The sequence below is a fragment of the Dicentrarchus labrax genome, unplaced genomic scaffold (genome assembly GCF_905237075.1).
Source record: "Dicentrarchus labrax unplaced genomic scaffold, dlabrax2021, whole genome shotgun sequence".
Lineage (NCBI taxonomy): Eukaryota > Metazoa > Chordata > Actinopteri > Moronidae > Dicentrarchus > Dicentrarchus labrax.
Window position 1 is genome coordinate 9,657,217 of NW_026136703.1, and position 22,786 is coordinate 9,680,002.

A 22,786-nucleotide genomic window follows, 5' to 3' on the forward strand; every position below is an offset into this window, starting at 1 on the left:
AATGCAAAACAAGCGCTCATCATACAGGCTTTTTTTCACTACACTTTGTCATTTTGAAAAACAGTTTGCTTGTCTGCAGGCTCTTGGTTTGCTTTAAGAATTTGCTATTCCCAAGGAAGCATTTACTAGTTAACAAAGAGACAGAAGGACCCGGCACAGATCCAATATGGCCGACCGGTGACATGGCTGACCAGGTGTTAGACACATCGTATGCTGCCTCTGGGCCTGCTTCGTCTGCTTTCTCCACACAGCCCATTAGGCCCATTCCAGGAGATGGAGCATAATGCAATACCCTGGACAGTACTTATAAAGTACACACGCACACACACACACACAAACACATGCACTATACATCTGTACCGTGTACCATTCCCAGGCGTAGCAGCCCGCGCCAAAGACAGCAGGTGTGTAGCTGCTGAAATCTGCTGTGTGGAGACGCCGGGTGCCAATATATCATCGTTACACAGTCACCCAATCACTTGGAACAATGTTGTGACATTATGGTGACATGGAGAGAGAGACAGAGAGAGTTTGGAGGAGGGAGAGGGTGAGGAGGGTTTTTCATAGCTATGCCAAATTATCGGCTACATCTGCATCCAACACATGGAGATTCTGGCCGTTTGAAGTTTCTTTTGATATGATGGAATTGGAGAGACCACTGGTTTTGTGAGTGAGTGAATGCAATGAGTGTGTGTTTGTTTACCGCACGGGATGAATCACGACTCATCTGCTCAGGTGTCAACCTCTTTAAGTTGTGTGTGAAAGAGAAACAGAGAGAAATAAAGAGAAATCGAATGGCACGTCTTTACCTCAGATGTTTCCAGTCTGTGAAGTTTTACAAAGTGAGTTGTGTTTCTGTCTGTAGTGACAGCATATGGCGTCTAAAGAGGAATACCACACACAACCACGCACACACCTACACACACAAACACACACACAAACACAAACACAAACACACACTTGATATCTGATGCTGCTGAGAGTGCTGATAGCCAGAAGAGTTTTCTTTAAAGAGTGAATAGTCAGGCGGGGTGATTTATCAGTGAATACTCTGTCGCTCCCACTCTCTCTGTCTCTCCATCTCTCTCCCCTCCCTGCCTCCCTCCCTCCCTCCCTCCCTCCCTCTGTCCCCTCCCTCCCTCTGTCCCCTCCATGTCCCTCAGTGTAAAATATGAGCACGGCAGCCCTATAAATCTGGACGGGAGATAATGAGAGTTGGTCCCCTCAGTCCAGTGGGCCACCGGCCAGGCTCGGTGCCAGTGACATCATCCTTAGGGAGAGCGAGTAGATTGATGAGTGCGGTGACACGGTGCCATTGCTTCTGAATCAGACTCACACAGTCATACGTCATATGTACAGTACATGCACACAAACTTTCTCAAGTCCTGGCACATTAGAGGGTGTGTGTGTGTGTGTGTGTGTGTGTGTGTGTGGTTTTGGGGGCAGGTGATGTATATTGGGTTTGGTTTTATAAGTTGTCTAAACACAAGAAACAAGAACAAAAAACATAACGAATCTGAGCAGATGACTCATTCCAGCTTTTGTACTTGTAATTCTTTAGTGGTGTGCAAATGAATGTGAGTTTTTGTGATCCCCTGACTTTTTCTCCAGCGCCACCAGCAGGTTTATATATTACTTTTTTAGTGTGACATCAATTCAGTGGATTGCCATGAAAATGTGTCAATGGTGCTGAGAGAATGAATCCTAATGTCTTTTGGTGATCCCCTGACCTTCCTGTGGCACCACCAAAGTTTTGGATTGGCACCGAATCTGGCACGGACATTCCTGGTTCCCTGATGATGAATCCTACTGACTTTGGTGATCCCCTGACTTTTGTTTTCCCAGCATCATCAGGTTGAAATTTATGTTTTTAGTGAAATATTTTAGTTTAAGAACTATTTTTACTAGTTTTTAAGAACTATTGGATGGATTACCATGAAATTTTGGACAGACATCCATGGCCCCCTCAGGGTGAAATGTAATAACCTTTGTGATATCTGACATTTCCTCTAGTGCCAAAAATGTAAAAAATATTTTTAAAGATAATTTTTTGGTGGGGCTTTTATTGCCTTTAATCAATAGTGAACTTGAGAATGACAGGAAAGTGGGGAGGGGGAGTGACATGTAGCAAAGGGCCAGAGGTTGGAGGACTGGTTAATGTGCTAATTAACAAATGTTAGCATGCTGACACCTTAAACTACAATGGGAAACTTGGTAAACATTGAACCTGCTTAACATCAGTATGTAAGCATTGTAATTGTGAGCCTGTTCACATCTTGATCAGTACAGTTATGACACACAGCCCTAACTGTGATATTTCATTTTGCCACCATCATCCGGCCCAATTATCTTCAGCAAAAAATATTTATCTTAATGACTCAATTTTGTCTAGTGTTGGACCCAAAAATCAGACTTTTCTATAAACAGTTGACAAATTCTGCCTGTGCCATGAGATGAGTTTCCAATTCAAACCTAATTACTCACTTCAATCAAGTCTCATTTTCTTGATACAAATGGAGTGAGCTGCATTACTTTGCCTTGTTCCATAATTGAACATTACTGGAACAAGGAAAACTCCATTGGAAACAAACAGAGCCATGTGTTTCCCCCTAGTTTTAAGAGGCAAAAAAGACATGCCTGCAGAAAACTTCATGCACACACCACACATTGCACTTCCCCTGTCTCCCACTTTGTCCTTCTGCGTGTCTTGTTTGCTTTGTATCTACAAAAATAAAATGTCTGAATGAATAAGAATAATAGACAGTAGCCCCAGTACCACTGTCACTGACCTTGCTGATTACTTTCATGCTTGACAGACTCTCTTTTCTGCTTCTCTGTCCACTGTTATTGAGCACAATGCCACACACATGTTGGAGGCAATGAGCTGAAATAGACCCCGACCGTAATTACATTTATTGATTCATGGCAATAACAGTTATGAGACATCAACCCCCAATATTCCTTGCACTATACAATATATTTGTAGTTAAAAGAAAGTGATTTTTGTCTGTGGAAGTGGGATTTGTAGCAAAGAATGCCTTTTATGAATGGAGGGATTTAAAATGATGAGTCACTGAAACACAGAAACAAACAGTGATGCTGTGTAGGTTTTCAGTCAATAAAGCAGCTAATTCCATAGAGCAGCTTTATGTCTGTTTTAAAACTTTTCTTTTTAGCTTTCAGAAAGACAATAAACATGTTTTTTTCCCTTCTTCTACCATCTGTTGTTATAAAACTTTTCATCTCTGTCTGCTTTGCCATATTTAATTTTTATTAATCCCATATTTTTGACACAATTCCTGTAAAAGTTTTTGGGGAGTGTTATATATGCAGGGAAAGATGGGTGTTGATGCTCGACATTTTCTCTAAGATTGATGTTAAAAATGCCACATGTGATGCAGTTTGTAGTGAGGTAAATTAAATGTGAAAAATAAGTTGACTGCAGCCCAAAGAGGTGTCAAGACTGTCATACACAGACGTGCAGTGTATAACAGTCAGTTGAGTATGATTTACACTTCTAGGAACTCTCTGATTGTAAGTTAAAGACTTTGAACCCGCAAGTAGCCATTGTATGACCCAAAGCCCTCTTCAACTCCTGTCACAATCTGACATCAGCTGACCTTGGAGGCACTGTGGACAGTTATAAATAACTGACCCGGATCATGTTGCTGTTTGTTCCACATCCTTTGCAACCTAAACATTTAGAGGCAACAGTTAAGAAGAAACGATGATGGGAAGATGAAGTGAGCAAAGAGGATGTGCAGATGTCGGGGAAGGAGTGAGGGACACGTCATTGATGTGTACAACCTCTCTCCCTCAGCAGGTGTCAATATTGTCATCTACGGGGCCGAGCACTCCTGTTAGATGCTCTGGTAAGACAGAGGGCTGCTGGGGCGTGAAGGAGGCCATCAATATCCTCTCTGCACAAGTCCCTCCTTCTACTTCTGTCTATAGAATTCTCTCTTTCTCTTTGGCCCTGCATCCTTTTCAGTCTGTCCAACCTCACCTGTCCTTCTCTTTTACACACATCCACCTTTTCTTCTCCTTCTATCATCCACACTTCAGCACTGTTTAGAAGCAGCAAATCACTTAAATACAGTCTCAGACTTATACGTTCAATCCTCTCCTCCTCCCTAAAATATTTATCTCCCTGGTCCTCTCTACTCGTCTCACCTCCCAGGAGGTAAAAGGAACCACCTATAAATCTGACCAAGAGCCCTTGGGGTTGATGGAAAAACGCTAGGATGTTTTACCTCCTCCTCTTTTTTCACCGACTTTCCCTTCCCTTCGTCCACCCAAATCCATCCCTCCCACCCTCCCTCTGTCTGGTTTTTGCCGCTTATCGTCACAGTCAGGCTTTTATGTGTGGCGCTCAGGGAATAACATGGGAAACAAACTGCTAAACGAAATGTTGCTTCACATGTACAAACACCCTCAGTGTGAACACGGTGTGTCCACCCACACAATGTACTACACCACACAGCGGGCATGCATGCACACACACACCTGCAGACACAAACAGGCACACATGCATATATTAATGCAATTTCACATCCATATGCTGCCTTTTACATACTTATAAACTGTATACATAGAAAGCACTTACATGTATAAATTATTTAGCTTGTTGCATGCACAAGCTGATACTTTCAGATATGCACTTACTTACAAACTTTAAATATTTGAAGAGTAATTTGAACCCCTTGTTTTTGCTGACCTCTAGTGGTGTCATGTGCTGTAGGAGTGAACAGTTGAGGTGTACTCCAGGGAGTGTTGGTGCACTGTAACATCACTTTTGCATGTGGTTAGAGTTAGAAAAGATATTTTAATTAAAACCTTCAACTGGAGAGAGGGGAATAAAATACTGCTTTTGACCATGGTTTTAAGTTCCTCTTCAATATTATTAAAGGCTGTTCATTGTAAACATTTTCAGATCATTAGAGTAGGTGACAAAAATAATTTTCCTGTGCAGACTGGCCAGTATTAACATAATTTAGTTCTCTGTTCATAAAATACCCATATTTGCTCAACCTTGAAGTAGTCCAATGTCTTATAAAATCTTTTACCAATCCTCTTCTTGTATTAGACAGCAAGCGTCATTTGTAGCCAGTACTGATGGTAGTTTGTTCCAGTTGAAATGACAAACGCTGTTGGCGGTAGATTATATGAGCTGTAGATAATTACTGTTTGAATTACCCAAAGACCAAAGTGTAACGTTTGGCTGTTGTGTGGTTAATGTGATCTCTGTATTGTTCGTGTGACAAAGAGGCTCCACTGTCTCTGAAGTTAAACAAGAGCAACAGAGTGGCGATTTTTCGCTATTGAAACGATCTCTCTGGTTGTCTCATGCCAATTCAAGCTGTCAGACTCACCTGGTTAAACTTTCATGTCATGCCATATCAATATTTCAAGCTTGTCAACTGTATAGTGCTAAATCGGGGCCTTGAGTACTGAGCAAGTACCTTGTGAAAGAAAGTCAATAGGCCACACCTGTTATTTGAATGTGTCAAATCATTTCACTTTCATTTGGATAAGCCAATAAAAGCCAATTAAACATGATTACACATCGGATTTGAATGTTATAATATTTATGAAAACCTATACTCAATTAGAAGTTTGGATACCCAGTGCACAGAGCTTGGAGCTCACACCCCATGAAGACCCCCTCTGAACCTTTTATTCAGAGTAAATTATGTCACAGTTTAACCCATAACCTGTGGGTGTGTGTGTGTGTGTGTGTGTGTGTGTGTGTGTGTGTGTGTGTGTGTGTGTGTGTGTGTGTGTGTGTGTGTGTGTGTGTTCTGCCTAGTCTACCATGATCACATGATGAAAGCATTAACATGGATGTGAAGGAGGAGTAAGATTGGCTTATCCCAGGGGACTCTTGCTTTAGTCCTGCAGCAGATCCTGGTCCCCAGTTTCCATTACCTTTCATTACCATTACCCTCTGTAGCTGCAATAATTCAGAGAGCAGTGTTATGAAACTCTTTTTGCAGTAAGATGTGCTTGCCTCAAAGCATCAATGGCCTCACAACCACACATGTACACACACACATACACACACAGATTTCCTAAATAGACAGGGGATGCATTTTGACATGTGATGGCTTTTTACTCGCCACAGAATGACAGTGTTTGTCTGTAACTGAAGGTCGTGCTTACATCCCTGCACTGGCGTCACACCAATCCGCCCACTGCTTCTTCTACGCACAGCCACAGGAGCAGGCTAAAAGCTTTTTTTTTTTTTTTTTTTAACCCTTTGTTCTGATGCACCTTGTTGTGTAGCTCACACAGCAGTAAAGCTGTTTGCAATGTGTCTTCATCCACAAACACTAATGGCTGGCTTGATTTCAAACACTTGCTGTTTGATGTCAGTCGCCTGCTGTTTTCATTCTAAGGAGGGAGTATTATGAATATTTTTGACAACAAGCCCCTTGTTACTGCACTTTATTGAGGTGCAGACTCCCTGTCAGGTCTTATAAAGTGATATTGTAGCGTTCTGATTTATTTATTTTTGATTCTTTATGTACTACTTGCTGCTTTTAGTGTGCTGTTATTGCACTGATTTTAAGGTTTGCCATAAAGTAAACCAAAGTTTGATTGAATAACCAATCATGAACTCTCAAATGAACAGTTAGTATCATGTTTTACACCATGATGCAATAAATCTACTAGCGTTACGAGCTGGATATATGTAGTACATGACCTACATTATAAAACATTTTACCATGATTATATGATGTCACTGAGAAAGTAAATGTATTACCTGCTTGTAGACACCTCACCTTCTTTGATTCAAGTGCTCAGTATAAATAGTAACTTAAAGGAACAGTTTGACATTTTGGTAAATATGCTTATATACTTTTCTTGCTGAGAGTTTGATGAACAGATTGATACCACTCTTACAGTAGATATGAAGCTGGATCCAGAGGACAATTGGCTTAGCTTAGCATAAAGACTAGAAAAAAGGAGGAAACAATCAGCCTGGCTCTTTCCAAAGTAGAAAATCCACCCACCAGCACCTTTTAAATGTTATAAATTATGAATATATCTTATTTATAATCCGTACAAAAAAGTATAAAAGCAGGTTACATATTAAAAAAAAGCCAGGCTAGCTGTTTCCTCCTGATCCAGTCTTTATGCTAAGCTAAGCTAACCGGCTGCTGCAGAGTGTGGTATTAAACGCATCATCTAACGCTTGGCAAGAAAGCGACAAAAAGAGTATTCCTCAAAATGTCAAATGATTCCTTTAAGCCTCAAAGCCTAGTGTTTCATAATATTGATTAAGTATTAACGGTGTTGCGTACCGTACATACTTACGACCAAGCTTGTTAATGTGCAATGCATAATGTGTGTGTATGCAGCATACCCTGTGAAAGTGTGTGACAATGCAGTGTAATTAGCCCCTGAAAAGACAAGCAGGACTTAGGCTGCCAGGCTGATGAGTTCTCCTCCAGCCCTGCGCTCAGCACCACGTCTCTTCTGAGAAGTGCTAGATCAGCTCCGGGGGGAAGCTGCATATACGCAGGGGGCCCCGCTGAAGATGGATTGTGGCAGTCAAGGGGAAGGTAAACTGAAATTGGTGATCGTCCACATAGATGAAACTAGAAGCTGAGGGCGTGGGAGTGTGTTGTTCTTGTGATTTGCTCGAGCATACTTGTCTGCGAGTCAGTTTATCTGTGTGTGGTCATGCCTGTAAGTACACAATCGTGTTAGTTCATCCGTGTCAGCGCACATCTGTGTTAGCTGTACATTACTGTGTACGTCCCTTTATTGACCACCTACTGTATTGACCCAGTCCCAATAAACAAGTCTTTATTTGACTTGTGTCTCACAATCTGTGTGCTGCCCAGCCCAGAGCAAACAAACAGAGCTCATGGGCCGTTTCCTCACAGTGAATCCCAAGTCATTGAGAAATGCACCAACTCCCTGAATAAAGTTTTTACCTGTATTGTCACACCACACACTTTTCATGCTCCATCTCACCTTGCTTGATATAACCCTGTGTGCTTTCTCAAAGATGCAGCATTCTTGTGAAAAAGCCAAGAACAGTCTTAGCACTAGGTAATTAGCACCTGTATCTCTCACACATCATATGAACTGGGGAAAGATAGAGAGAGTGAGAGAAAGAGAGAGGGTAAAAGAGAGCGATTAGCCAACAGGGAAGGTGTGAGCAAGCAGCGCTGATATGGAAATGAAGGCTTTAATTATGGATGAATACATTATCAGATCAAGGCTAAGGATTTGCTGTATGTTGTGTTTGGAGATGGGCTGATACCAGGGGACACCACAGACCCCTGTGAATATCTGTGTGTTCATTTACTCACAACCAACAAAGATGTCAGCCCAGTTTTGCTCTACTTTTAAAGCATGCTAACTGAGACTAGCAATCAGAAATAAACCGGCATGTGATGTTAAATAATCTCTTGTGTTTTTGGATTAAAATTGTATTGCATAGATATATTGATTTGTTGTTCTCTCTCATGAAGTATGATTAAAGGCAGTATGGATAAACTATTCAGTACTTGGCTTAATGCAACAATTTAGTACAACAATCTCTCACTGTGTTTCATCAAAGTTCCCTCCTTTTCTCTGTACTTCTTATTTATTCTCTCCTCATATGAGATGATTGTGCATCTCAGGCAGTTGCTTGGAAACCTTTTCAGTTTCTAGGTATCTAGCATGAACGGAAAAACATCTTGATTTGATCGTGGTTTCACCTCCAAACAAGGTCATAGGATGTAAAGTTTTGTTTTCGAGCTGGTTTGCCAAATAGGCTAATGTAGCTAACAATAACAGTAGCCTGCCACTGCCCCTGGTGGCTCGAGAGAAACGAAAAAATACTTTGTGTTTAGTATTAATTTCCCCCAATATTTCCCCTCCGTTAGCATTCAGTTCAAAGCACTGCTGTGCCTATGTACAGAATAACAGAGGCACCAGCATAGCTTTAGACTCTTAGCCTCATTAGATTACAGGCACAGATTAAAAGACACCAAATATGTAACCATTTGACTCCATAGTCCATAGTGACTCAAATTAGCATCAAATTACTCTCCCTCATCCTCAAAAACTGAAGCATAATACGTTTAGCTGATGGCGAAAGGCTGGCAGTCGCTTTACATATCCCATTGTAAAGCAAATGAGAATTAGCCAAGAAAAGTTCCCACACTGTAAAAACAGCCTGACCAAGATCAATTATGAGCTCCACACAGGGAAGTTCAAGCGCTTTAAATTTAAACAGCTAGGACAAACTAATAGAGCCAATTGCTTTGACTCTGTGGAATAATACTGTAGGGAGTGGGGAGTAAAAAAGACTAATTAAACCAGTAAATTCTCTCCAGGCTTCAGCTGTCCGCCGTACCGTTTGTGTGTGGTTCAACCCATTCAGACCCCAACCACCGCCAGCCCTGAAATAGCACTTGAGAACAGAGATCCAAATAAAGTTACAGCACAATGCATTTACTTCTACAAAGTGGCAATAACAGCTGGATTTTCTCAGTGGAATTTACAGTCCTCAGCATAGTCTGATAGCAATAGACACTTATGAAGAAAAGCATTTAAAAGGAGTATTGAAAGTTTAGCAGGAAGACTTTTGCAGCCTCGGTTCCCAGGCCAGAACCGGCAGGCTGTTATGTGATGAGAGGATGCCGAGGTCGTGACACTTTACAACCTACACAGACTGACAGCGACAACAAACCTTTAAAAGAGCGCTTTCATTCATCAGCTGGTCTGCCAAGCCGTCCTTGCTGCACTCTGCCCATGAGCAAGGTCATCTGAGGAAGAGAGGCAGAAAAAGCAGCCTTTTTATATTTTAAGCATTTATGGACATGTTTTTTTGTGTTTGTATCCCCATAAATATAGATATTTGAGCCATCAAAAGAGCTGTCTTACTGTTTTTCACCAGAATAAGACAAGTCATGAGTCCAAGGTTGCTGCTGATCTAATTAAGCCCCTAACTAGCTGCGATTAGATGAAGGAGAGCCTCGTCATTAAAACAAACAACATGGCCTCTTTTGGCCACTGCTACATCAGGGAAGAGAGACAAACACTGACACACCACAGCTGTTTTGGGGCCGTCTGTGGAAGCTAAGGCCTGAGGACATAATACTCATTTTCATCGTCATTTTGTTCATTATGCCCAGTGTCTCTGAAAAACAAACCCATTTAATAATCTTGTTTGTTTAAAATAATCTTGGAGCACTTCTCAGAGGCTGCCTACACTCTGTTGGCTCCTGGGAAAATCTGATACTTCATTAACAGTAATTCCCATATATTGATTTATATTTCAAGGCTTTACAGTGTGCTGTTATGTTTGCATTAGCATAATAAGGGCAGCTTAACAGAGGGAAATAGCGACTAATCATTCCTGTTTACATGAAGATGCATGATGCATGTTATTCCTTAAATTAAAGCGTCATTCCTAATGTAAATGATTAAAGTGATGGATAGCGTGCAGTCATAAATGTTTGTGTGAAGTTTTATTTTTTGCTTTAATTTACATTTTGAATCTTGCCCAGGTTTGCGTGTTCATATTTTTGGCACGCAGCATCTATTGCACATGGCAGTGATGAATTGCAGCAATATGATTTCTCATTTTGTTTTGGGTTTTTTTTCCTTTGACGCCTGTCTCTGCATCATTTTGTCTTTTTATGCAGCCGCATGTGGCTGATGGTCATATTATGCATGGTGGCTGAGTTTCTATTATGTTGCACATGGGTACCGCTCTGCAAGGACATTAGGAACGAAAAAAGCTTTGTTGTTCTCCACGTTGTTTGTTCAGTTTTATTGTTTTTATTTGTTTTTGACAGAGAGAGAGAGAGTTGCTGAATCTTCAATAGCAGTTGTTAACATTTCTATATAAAAGGGCGGTGACGCTGATATTTGTACCCATACACACTTGCACAAACATAGACATTCACATATGTGTTGCCTCTATTAATCTCCTGTTGTCTCTCTTTGGTCCTTGTTTAGAATCACAGTGCACACTGTGTGGTGAACCAGAAGGTGAGTGGGCCTCGCCATTCCCCAATAGCTCTTGTCATCGTCATCTCCCGGCTTGTTGTTTTGCTGTTCGGGGAGGGTGGGAAGTGGAGCGGGGGCGACGCTGTGCTGCAGACACACTGTTCTTCAGTCTTCATCTCAACAAAGCTACGGTGCGGGCCAGGTCTTAAGTTTCATGTAGAAAAAAAGTATAATGTTCATAAAGATAGCATCCTCCTGGCTTTGATTTTGTTGCACAGTGCACTGCAATGTGTGGTTGTTCAACTCCAGGAGGCAGCCATCTTTCTGCACTTTACGTTACTCTTACTGACCTGACCGACAGCATGAAGGCTGAAGGACACATATTCAGAGTGCTGACCACTCTTGCTTCTGCTTCACATCTGAATGTTACAATTTATGTACACATATGATTCTATGAGCATCCATGCACTCATGCACATGTATATTTGTGGGTTCATGTGTGTACAACATGCCTCAGATATTTTTGAATAGCTGAAAGCTGCTTAGCTCTCAAGCTTGCCACTATATTAAGTGTACTTCTCATGCTGCTGGCACTGTCTCATTCTCCATTGCTAAATGCAAATCATTCCCATAAGTCTCCACCCATTTCATTCTGAAAACTTTCTCTTTGCATGGATCATATTTAGTGGGATGATTCTTTTTGGGTCCCTCTCCTCAGCTATAGCAGGTCATTATTGCTTCATCTATAGTCTGTTGTCGGCTCTCAGATGAGAGTCTGCTGCTACTGACAGTCCTGCAGAATAACAGTGACCAGAAATTACCTGTGAACACAACAGGAGCTGACAGCTTTTTTGCATTTAGCAGTGAGAGGAGTAAATCTAGATATAATCCATAAACATGTTCAGTGACAGGCTCAGTGACAGATATGATATTTCCCTCTGGACTTAACCTTGTCCAGGAATCAGCCATGTGCCTCTAAGCCCAATAAGCATTATTCTTTGTCTCAAAAATCAATGGTGCTCTCTCTGCTTTGCTTGATTGGATTAAGACGTAATCAAATCGAGCGCGATAACTGTGTGCCTGTGACCTTCCCGCTGAGACAGGCAGAGAGAGGAGGGAGAAGAGGCCTGAGGGAAGGACAGGGAATGTGTGTGCATGTGGGTGTACAGTAGTTTATGTGTGCAAAACGTGTGTGTAGCTGGGCAAAAGGGATCTCCTGAGGCATGCTGTTGCTCTATGTTGCACAGGGCATGAGGGCCACAGAGCCTCAAGTATGGTGTATCTCCAGAGGGAGCCCTGGAAAGAGGGTGTTGTAGTTGTTCACAATGGTTTTGTTAAGAAAGTGTTTTTTCAGTAAGTGGTTGTTACAATGTCCAAGTGTAGTTTTAAATAATTCAAGTTTGTTTCTTTTAAAGCTTTTACTAAGTAATTTGTACTGCTTAAAACTAATTGGTCATGCAGAAGTATTCTGCTTTGCTATTTTCCAAGCATTTATTCCTCATACAGTCCACATAAGAGCTTGAAATGCTGAAGGCACAGCTGCTCAGTCAACATACTGAATAACTCTAATATTTGTGTTAAGATTTTTTTTTTCTCTCCGTGCAGAAAAGCCAAAGGTATTGTTCTTTTTTTGTAGATGCACCAATTACCACTTTCCTTGGGTTGTTGGGTGAAATGGACCGTGCCCTAAATTGGTAACTGATATACAGGAAGACACGACTCCAAACAGTGGAGAGAAAAAGCCAACAAATTGAGGAAGCACCGTGACATGAAATAACACACTTTTATGCGACACAGAAAAACTGAGAAGACATTATTATTCTCTGCTGCAGAGAAAGAAATCAAAGGGCCTGAATAGTAGCTATTATAGAACAAGGACAGGGAGGACACATTCATAGACAAGGCAGCCTTAAACATAAACATTATTGAAAACTGGACTCACCTTCACAGGCACTCAGTGACTCCAAAACCCCAAAACTGAAATTACTCATACCCAGGGAACACATAATACCTTTAACAAACATTCAAATGAGTTTAGTCAAGGTCTGACATATGGTGTCTGTTTTTCATTTCGCATTACTCATGTTGACACAAAGAAATCACAGCTGTTTTTGAGTCAAAATAAGAGCCCCGTCCTTCAGCTGATGCATGGGCACTTTACTCACTGACAGCAGGCGGAAATGTGAGAGGGAGCATGTCATCATTAACCGAACCTTCACCGAGACCCTGAACTTCGCTGTGAGGGTGAGAAAGAAAGAAAATGGCTGAGAGGGAAGGGTGTTAGATGGAGGTGACGTGTGCGCATTAAGGAGGACTGAGAAGGAGACGGAAAGAAGTGAAGGGTGACCCTTTCCTGAATCTTAACCAGGTGAAAGCCTAAACATTAAAAATGTTTTATCATCCTTTACGTGGTATAAGTAGGTATTTTAGTAAAAATGAATGGAATAGTTTGTCAGTGAACATTAATCAGATACATTAAAGACGCTATTCTAGGTGTGCAATCCTAATCCTAATCCACCTTTTCTCCTCCACTAGCTTTCCGCTTTTTGTGTGCACTGAACAAAAATTACACAGCCGCACTCTGTAAATGGGAAACAAAGTGGATAAGGCTGAGCCACACAACACTAACTTGTTATTCCAGCCATTCCAGTCAGGATATATGTGTCAGGTACTGTTAAACTACCTGCCCACAGACATTCTGCTAACCTACAACATAGCTCACGTAATTTATAGATCTCAACTGATATGGGATTTTTGAGACCAATACTGATACTGATTTTAGAGGGGGAAAATGACCGATATGGTGGCCTATATAGTCAATCTTTGACTTTTTATATGTATTGTATTGTATGTCTTCTCTATTTAGATTGTGCACCAATTTTGCACCAATAAGACGATGCCAAAGTCAGAAGGTTGCTTTCTTAAACAAATACATTTATCAAAGAATATTTAAGTTACATATTCTTTAAACTGTTAAATAATTTACCATGTACATCACTTCACAAGAATTTCTTTCTTCATTACTTACTGGAATAGTTTTCATATTAGACAATATCAGGTAACATATATGGCAATACCAATATTGATGATCATATCAGATTGAAAGGATGTGGGAGAAGTCTGACAAACAGTTAAGAAAGCAAAGGAATCTAAGGAATAAGAACAGATGACAAGAGACAAAAGGTAATAGGTCAAGCTTGACACAAATGATTATGGACACTCCTGAATACAGAACATTACTGTCTATGTATTTGCAGAACTGATGCATCCGAGCACTCACTGAGATTATATTTAAGGTTGGCATGGTGGCTTTATATTGCTCTTATAATGCCATATTTCCTTGGTGTCCTTTTCCCAACCCTACTGAATGAAACCAAGCTTCTACATGTTCCATGATGTACTGAATTTTGATCCATTAAGTACCAAGCTCTGTAGTGTTGTTCTATATGTACAGCCTGTGCTACAAAGTGCACTTCATCAAAACTGTAAATGGCTTTCTCTCAGTAATGTTGTGGTGTTGCACAACTCCACCATATTCAAGCAGTGTTTGTAGGCCCCTCTAGTCATTTCCTCTGGAGAATGGGGGGGCGTTGTGGAGTTATAGGTAATATCATTACGCCCTAATGCATATTCCACCTGTGCCCAGAAACACTGTCCTATATTGAATTGGGCTGCATGGATTTTTAATTTTCAGAAACCCATTTACATTGTATGTTGGCTAGACGAATAGGATGCATGCCAGACCGCTGGCCAAGGTCAGTGTCCAATATAGAGGAAGCTTGTAGGTAGGTGTGAGGGGAGTACTGATGCTGTGCATTATACAACACAGTGGCTCAACAGCCATAATGCACTCTGTGCTCCTGTAGTTTCTGGTTATCTAATAAAAAAGGAAGTCAAAATGAAATTAAAATACATTTTTACTAAGAAATCACTATAGGCTATATGTCCTTGGTGTTTGTTTTGACCTGTGCTTAATTATAATTACTAAGATAATGTATTCATTGTTCTGCAGTGAAACCCCCCCTACATTAATGTCCTCCAAGGGGACAGCAGTAAAAATAGCAAAGATCTACAAGCAAAATTATCTAAATAACCCACCATCCCATAAATGAATGGCTGCCATATAATTCTATTTTTTTTCTTTACACAAAAAGTTAGGAGAATTAAAGTTTCAGTTGGACTATAAGTCACATTCACGTAAATTATTACATAGAGGAACATGTAAGAGCTTCAGTAGATTTGACTATCCATGTTAGTACAGTGTGTTGAAAACTCACAAAGCAGTTTCTGCTTTCAATGTTCGAGTTGGCATATTCAGAGACCTTTGGCCTTCAGCTTGACAAGTCATGTCTCTCAGCTTAGATCTTGGGCTGCAGCTTTGCTGGCCTTTGCCAGCAGATCTGGCTGTGGTCCATACAACATACTGTACACATTGAAGCAGCCAAGCAGCCTGACAGCCAACAGTGCAACACTGGGTTGCAGTGCCGTGCCCATCCCTGGGAGGCCAACACCATGTTCCAGGGGCTTAGTGTTTGCGAGGATGGCAAAGCAGCAGCTTTATGTCACTAAAAGCCATCTGAGAACGAAAGAGAGGGAGTGAGCAGGGAGAGTAAGGAGAAAATATAACATCTGAAGATTGCCTGCAGCTGTCCAGTGAAGTGGGATTAAGAAAACATGCTATTTAAACAGCGAGCATTTTTCTTTTCCTTCACCAGGCAGCAGGGAAAATTGCAGCAGGCAGTCAATCTTTTGAGCTTATCATCAAGTAACCAAAGTTGCTCTCTCAGCTTTCTCGACCCCTCATTCTCTTTCGAGTTGCAGGCACACACAGAGAACCACAAAACCACCACTTATTGTCACTCAACACACACTTTTCTCACACTTTGATATTTTTACACTTTATATCACCCTTCAGCACATTTAAAATGAATTTTTAATGGCTCGAAGAGGCCCTTCTAGTTAGGTATGTGACATATCAAATCTTATCAGGCCAGCATAATGAAGGAGCCCATGAGGAGAAAGTTGTGGCAGATAGCTGGCACCGCCTCAGATATTACATGCCATCTAATCTAGCTTCAATTTGAGTGCAGGCATGACAAATGTGTGGGGATGTATCTGTTCTGGAGATTGAAATGGAACAACTCTCCCTTTTTCACACTCTGCTGCCATCAATCTGTCCGCCTATGAGTCACCACAATGCCAAAATCAGTGGCTAGAGTAATGAGAAGGCAAAGATCCGGCCCCCAAACCAGAGAGAGCTAGTGAGAGTGTCCCGGCAGCCTTTGCAGAAATTCGAATCAGAGGTAGTTTCTGTCTTTGTCTGTCCACCACTCTCAGTATTTTGTTTCCGCAATGTGACATGAGAAACCCCAGCACTCCCAATCAGGCTGCATGTGAGAATAGGAGCCTTGACTGTGTGTGTGTGTGTGTGTGTGTGTGTGTGTGTGTGTGTGTGTGTGTGTGTGTGTGTGTGTGTGTGTTTGTGTGTGTGTGTAGGTATGTTTGTGTGTCTCCCAGGTGAGCAGCTGTCCAAGTTTGGCTATAATGGCTGCAGGGGAGCGCATACGGAGCAGCTTTGCTCAGAAAATCCTGGGATAGAGAGGGGAAAGCTTGACATCACTCCGGGCAAAAGACTGATGAGCTGCAGAAACATCAGGGAAAGTTTGAACCAACTCAGAGGGGAATGTCTTGGATGAGCGTTTTGTGAATGCTCCTAATAATGACTCATTTAAAAAAATACAGAGAGAGCTTGTTGGCAATAATGCAATACTTGTTTTTTTCAGTGAGATGACTCAGAGATGAATATATCTCCAAATATTTGTATGGTTATCGCCCATAAGCATCATGTTCTGAGGCAGAACGCAGTTAATAAAACTAGAGTGATTTTTGTGAATTCATTGCCACTTCGAACTTCACTGTAGCTCATGTGGTTTTATTGGAGTCTGGGGGTGATAACAAGAGCAACTGACCGTCAGCATGCAAATAGTCTCATTACTAGGAGAGCTCCCAGGGGCTGTAGTATAAATCGGCCAGGGGAGGTGTCATCACTCTGCCCCTGGTGCAGAAGACATCATTCAGCTCTCATTTCATGATGACGGTTAAATGGTACACTCCAGTTGGATCGTTTGGATAAATATACAGAAATATTAGGAACAAATGGCATGTTTTCACTTTGAATTAGTTGCCAATACTTGATACAAAACATGCCATATTTTAGCATGTTCTCCAATCATCCCAAATTATTAAACTGTTGAACTCATCATACGTCAAACAAAAAGTTTGAAAAGTCTCCAAGTTTCAACAGGCAGCAAGTCACATAATCGCCTCAACCAGTGGTTCCCAAAATGGGGATTGGGCCACGAGACGACCCAAGTAAGTGTGATCTGATGCTTGCAAGTAAAAGTTCAGCTTTGCACAATGTATTCTGACACACAAGCACATGTGCAAGATGGACAAACTTTCAGCAGGAAAGAAAAGAAAAACAGGCAATGGTTGTTAAGCAAACATGTAAGCCATGTTATGTAAGTCATACGACAAAGCCCATCTTGCTCTTGAGTTTACCATCAATATAGTGAGAGATTTGTGTCTAAAAAGTTATTTTCATTTCTTATTGATTAATAAATATTGATGCATGCAAAGAGCATGACAGAAAAAAAGAGAACCACTGCTCTAAACAGTCCCTGTAGTTTTCTGATTGGTTAGGTTCATCAGATTCTCAGTCAATGTTTTCTATGAGTAGTATGGAACTTATACAAGCGTGATGTAGAAATTCTACATACACTGAGAATGTACTTTACAGTTAAATAGGAGACATCTTGTGTATAACAGGAATACTTTAGAAATGAGCTAAATTAGCATATTCATAGATAGTGGAATTTTTAATGAGGTAGATGCCTTTTTAAGGATGTAAATGTTTGCAGGAAAAACATATCAGACACCCATTATTTTCATGTCTTAATACATGTCTGTGGGGGATCTTTAACAGACCACTCAGCAAGACAGCCAGTAAGGCCATAAAAGTACCTGTTTTGAGTTGCAGTCCATTATATTAATACAAGGCTAATGAACAGATGAAGTATTCACGTGAATGACACTGTGATTCAAGTATTATGACCAATATGGAAACATTTATTTCAAACATTGTAAAAATGGAGCAACGGTTCAATTCAGTGTCAACTCTAATTGACCGTTAACATTTAGATTGAGGTAGGAAAATGATCTTTAATGGGTACAACTCCTTCATTATTATCGTACCTTGTATGCTGCGTTTCTCACCCTCTGTCTCTCTCTTTCCCTCTCCTTTTTGTTTTCTTTCACTTTCACTATGTGCTTTTATTACTGCATTATGTACCTCAAGATGGCAATTAAGAACTCGTCTAATTGCTGGTAAATATCTTACCGGTGTCTACTTCAAAAAACAAAAGAACTGAAAAACTAAGAAAGCAGTATAACATCCACTAAAGTTTTCAACATACTGAGACTGGTAAAAAGAATATGTCATTTTAAATCAAGTACATGAACACAGACATAGATATACTACTATATACAGCGGCTTTTCTCTCTCTTTCTCTTCCATCTGTCCTGCTTTTGTCTTCTTACTAATATGAGTGTGTCCACTGCCTCACACTGCTGTGGTCATCAGTGCCGAGGTCTTCTCCCTCGGGGCACTGCCTCTTTCTTCAGAGCTGCTTATTAAAACCCCAAACTTGGCCTCTGGGAGCCTCTCGCTATCTTTCTCCTTCACCACCTCTTTCTTTCTATTCCCCTTCCTCTTTAAAGACACACACTCAGGGACAAAAGGTGGGAATTTCCCTCCAGTTTGTTCCACCCAGTGGGGCATGGACTCTTCAGCTTTTTCAGCAACAAGAACCAATTACTGTAAGGCGACTCGTAAAATTCCCTTGCTGAACCACCAATGTCATCATTTCACATCATTCTTCTGCTGGCCCTTTTTCTGTAGTCAGCCCTGGCCTATATGATCAAGGGCTTCATGTGTATGGAGCCCCAAGGAAATTAATCACCGCTCTCTAAAATGATGGCACCTTAGAGATGCTAGTGATTACAGAGCACCGCAAACTCACCGTATTTAAGCTCTGCATCAGTTTTTGATTATAATCAAAGTTTATTGCCGCACTTTTATTCATGAAGTCTCCACAGATGCAGCGCTTGGCTAGCCAAGCGTTAGACAGGGCCAGAGATATCAGATGATGCACCGGCTTGCTACTGAATCGCAAGCACACTGTTGCTATGTATAGGCTCAGCGCACTCAGAAGAATGGATCGGGAGAGTGTAAGACTGATGGCCACTGTCAGGCTGCAGCATGGGTGAATCATGAACACTCCTGTTTCCACCCATCTGAATTTCCACATAATGTTCCACCTCTTGAACATTTCCTGCTGGAACAGTTGTTTTCTTTTGACCAGCGTTTTCTTTTGGTATGAGTTTGCAGGGTGAGTGAACGGTCGATACTTTTCACTTCAACCAAATTGACGTCATTGACATTTGACTTTGTGCTGGCAGAGCAGCCCATAAACCAAGGAGGGCTGTAGCTCGATGACATAGTGCTCATCAGTTTATTGTGGTGCATTGTTTACAACTTGATAAGCTCAAACAGCTTGAGGTCACAGAGAAGTACAATCCCTTTATGTAACAGGGAGACTCAGTCCTCTGTGCCCTATGACAGACAGTAAGTCTTTCAGTGACACTGAATCACCGTGACGTGGGAGATAATGAATACAGCACACATCCTACTGTAGAACATTGGGGCTATTTTTTGCTCGATTCAAGATTGTGCTGGTTTCATTGCCAAACACTACCTCTCACTTTGTTTTGTTCCTCTCTTGTTCATGTGCTTGCACCAAAATCACATTATCATGCTCTGCAACCTTTTCATTTAGCCCGATATTTTGGCTCGGTAACGCTGGGAAAAGACACTGGCTTCTTGAAAGCATGTCAGCCAGCAGGAAATAAGGCTTATTTTTTTCATCTGGTCTTTTCTGTTCTGCCCTGCGTTTCCTAATGACAGCGGGCAAACCCCACTGCTCATGTGAAAGCCAAATACACAATTTTTAATAATGATGTGTTTGGGTACATGCACATCCGCTGTGTGGGAACTTAGGATATAGTACTTCAGTGACAAGTCTATCTGCAGCTCTATTAGCTATTAACCTTAGTGAAACTCAGGTGAACACTAAATGAGTTGAGGAAGTCAGACAGATTTCCCACTGGCCCAGAATTCATTGCCTCCAGTCGGGTTAAGACTTGATAGCGACATAACACACATATGCTCAGAGGACCACAAGTTTAGCGAGGGAAATTGAATGATGCTGAGGAAACAACATTGTCATTATCTCTATGACAAAACTGGATCCTGCAGTATCAAACCTTACATAATAATTCAGGCCAATAACTCACTGCAGTCTCTAATTTTCTTGTGATTATGGCGCTTTGTGTCTCATGAGCTGTCTTGCCAGCTTTCAAGCAACTGCTAACACACAGTGTTTTCCTTTTTTTAAATACGAGGAGCACTTTAAACACAAATCTTTAACACTGCCGCTCATTCCCATTCATGACAGGCGTGCCTGCGTGCCTTGGAGGTGCAGCCCTAGAGCTGGAGACACACTTTTCATGGCTAAAAATAAACACATCTCATGCGCTCCCATCCTGGTTTTCAAGAGGAAACACACACCCAAAGAGCATAAATAAACGACAGAGGAACAATGCTCACAGCATGAACTGCTAGAGGGGGCTGTCATTATTTTCAGCAACAATTATGACAAAACTGCACCTATGTGAGTTTGGGTTGGCCCGTACCCTATCCTCCCTATCAGGGACTATTTGAATCATCTGTGAGTGAGGCTGATTTTCTCACAAATGGTTTCTCTTCCCACACAAGTTTTGGAGAAGTGTTATTTGGAAGTCTTTGTTTAGAAATGATTAATTGGTGATACAGTTTAGAAATACTTCCAGTAACTACTGGGGGATTGTTGGTTTCAGGACTGAATATGAACCTCCAATGATGCAGTGATTGCCTCAAATTTGGTTTCTTTGTCCGGGAAATTCACTCTGTGAGTCTGAAAAGAAGAGTGAGTGCAGCCTTTTGTTGTCACCGACAGTGTTCAATCACAGTACCTCCTGTGGCAAGCTAACCTCGGGACACAATAGCCGGCCCTTTTGGTCGGGTCTGTGTGTGATAACCAGCATCAGTCCGACGTGCCAATAATCCAAGATCAGAGGGGTTAATAGTGTGTACTGTGTCCTCACCCTCACGGCCCCTGCTTCCCTAAAGGGTCCTTGTAACGACTCAATGCCAGGAAACATTAATTCCTCACCCAGCCTCAGTGGAGGTCACTATGGGTTAAGCTTCGTGGCAGGAAGCTAGGCTGTGGCGCCGTGGATGATGGATGCCTTCCATCAGAGGTGTTTTAGTGAAATGTAATACACCCTGTTGCTTACTTACACATTTGTCACATTACTCTTGGCCAAGACTTCTTGGATTAAGTGTCAAGAATCACGTGGAGGTGGATTTAAGCCTGTTTTGCATTTTTGTGAATTCAAAATGATTTCGGCAGCATTGACATTCTTATAATATTCCCATTTTTTAGCAGCAGGGTCACTACCTTTGAGCTTGCCCGAAGTGATTTCAAAGAGCACACAAGAAACTTAATTTGGGTTTACTCTAAAACACTGCACATTCTGACAGCCAGCCCCACTTAACGTTCATTCTAAAAACCAAACAATCCATCACTGTCAGCTTTAAAGGCATTTCTGTACAGGTAATGCAACCTGTGGTATTTCCTTGTGGCACCCAAAGGACCTCTCTAAGCTGGTAAAGTCTCCCTCGCACAGTCACTTATCTGCCGGGTTTCTTGGGTGAAACAACTGGACAGCAGCAGACAACTTTGTAACTAACGTGTTGATGGCTAAATGAGACTTCTGTCTGGATGGAAGAGAGCTCTATTACTCTCGAAATTTCTCTTTGTCTCTTTTCTACTTGCTGTCTGATTCAGAGAAGTTGATTCATGGTTTCTTAGGTGTGGGATGACACAAGCTGTGAGGCTGCAGTGACTGCTTGATAGAATCTGGTTTATTATGATGATGATTATTGTTATTTCTAATTAACAGTGGGAGGTGAGGAGGTGGGTAGACGGTATCATCCCTCCCATGACCATGTGTTTGTGCCATACATAAAGAGTTCAATTGTGCAGGAACATTCATTTTGGCTTCTATATTCTATATATATTGAGCTTCAAGTTATTTTTATTATCGTTTAATTTGTGCCCCTGACTTTTCCTTTAGCGTCATCAGCTCACAGTTTTAACGAAGATGGCAAACAAGGTAAACATTATACCTGCTACACATCAGCATTGTCACTGTGAGAATGTTAGTGTATTTATCTCAAAGTGCCGCTAACATCGTTGAAGACCTGGCATTAGAATACGTCTCCACATGTGTCTTGAGTGAACACTCACATTCTCTCACTTCCCCGCTCTACATGTAAATAAACACAATAGGGCTGTACCCTACTCAGAATTTTGTCAATGCCCTTTATTACTTTCCAGTTGGCTGTTCAATACAAAGATTCAATTATTTGTTCCTTTTCTTCAGTTCAGTGTCTCTTTTAGCCTAATTTGTGTGTTTTACCTGTGGTGTCAGCAGCCAGGAGAGTCTCTGCTGCAGGGCTTCAGCCAACACACTGGGACAAATGGACACAATATTTTTTACACACAGAAAGAAAGAAACTATTGTGTAACAAATAACAATTTACAGGAAGGCCAAATTAAGAATATGTTGTAGACATTGTTTCACAAAGTTTATAAAAGTT

General features: G+C 41.3%; 1 protein-coding gene across 4 annotated transcripts in view; it reads left to right on the plus strand.

Annotated features, from left to right (window-relative positions):
- dlgap2a (discs, large (Drosophila) homolog-associated protein 2a) overlaps positions 1–22,786 on the plus strand; it is a 153,062-nt gene that overhangs the window by 62,683 nt on the left and 67,593 nt on the right. The window contains exons 4-5 of one of the 4 annotated variants that reach the window (XM_051391711.1): positions 10,972–11,004; positions 22,261–22,299. The exons of 2 other annotated variants lie outside the window; for them this stretch is intronic. In XM_051391711.1, the coding sequence (XP_051247671.1) occupies positions 10,972–11,004; positions 22,261–22,299 (72 nt within the window). The remainder of the gene's footprint in view (positions 1–10,971; positions 11,005–22,260; positions 22,300–22,786) is intronic. One more of the 4 variants, XM_051391694.1, reaches the window with a different exon arrangement.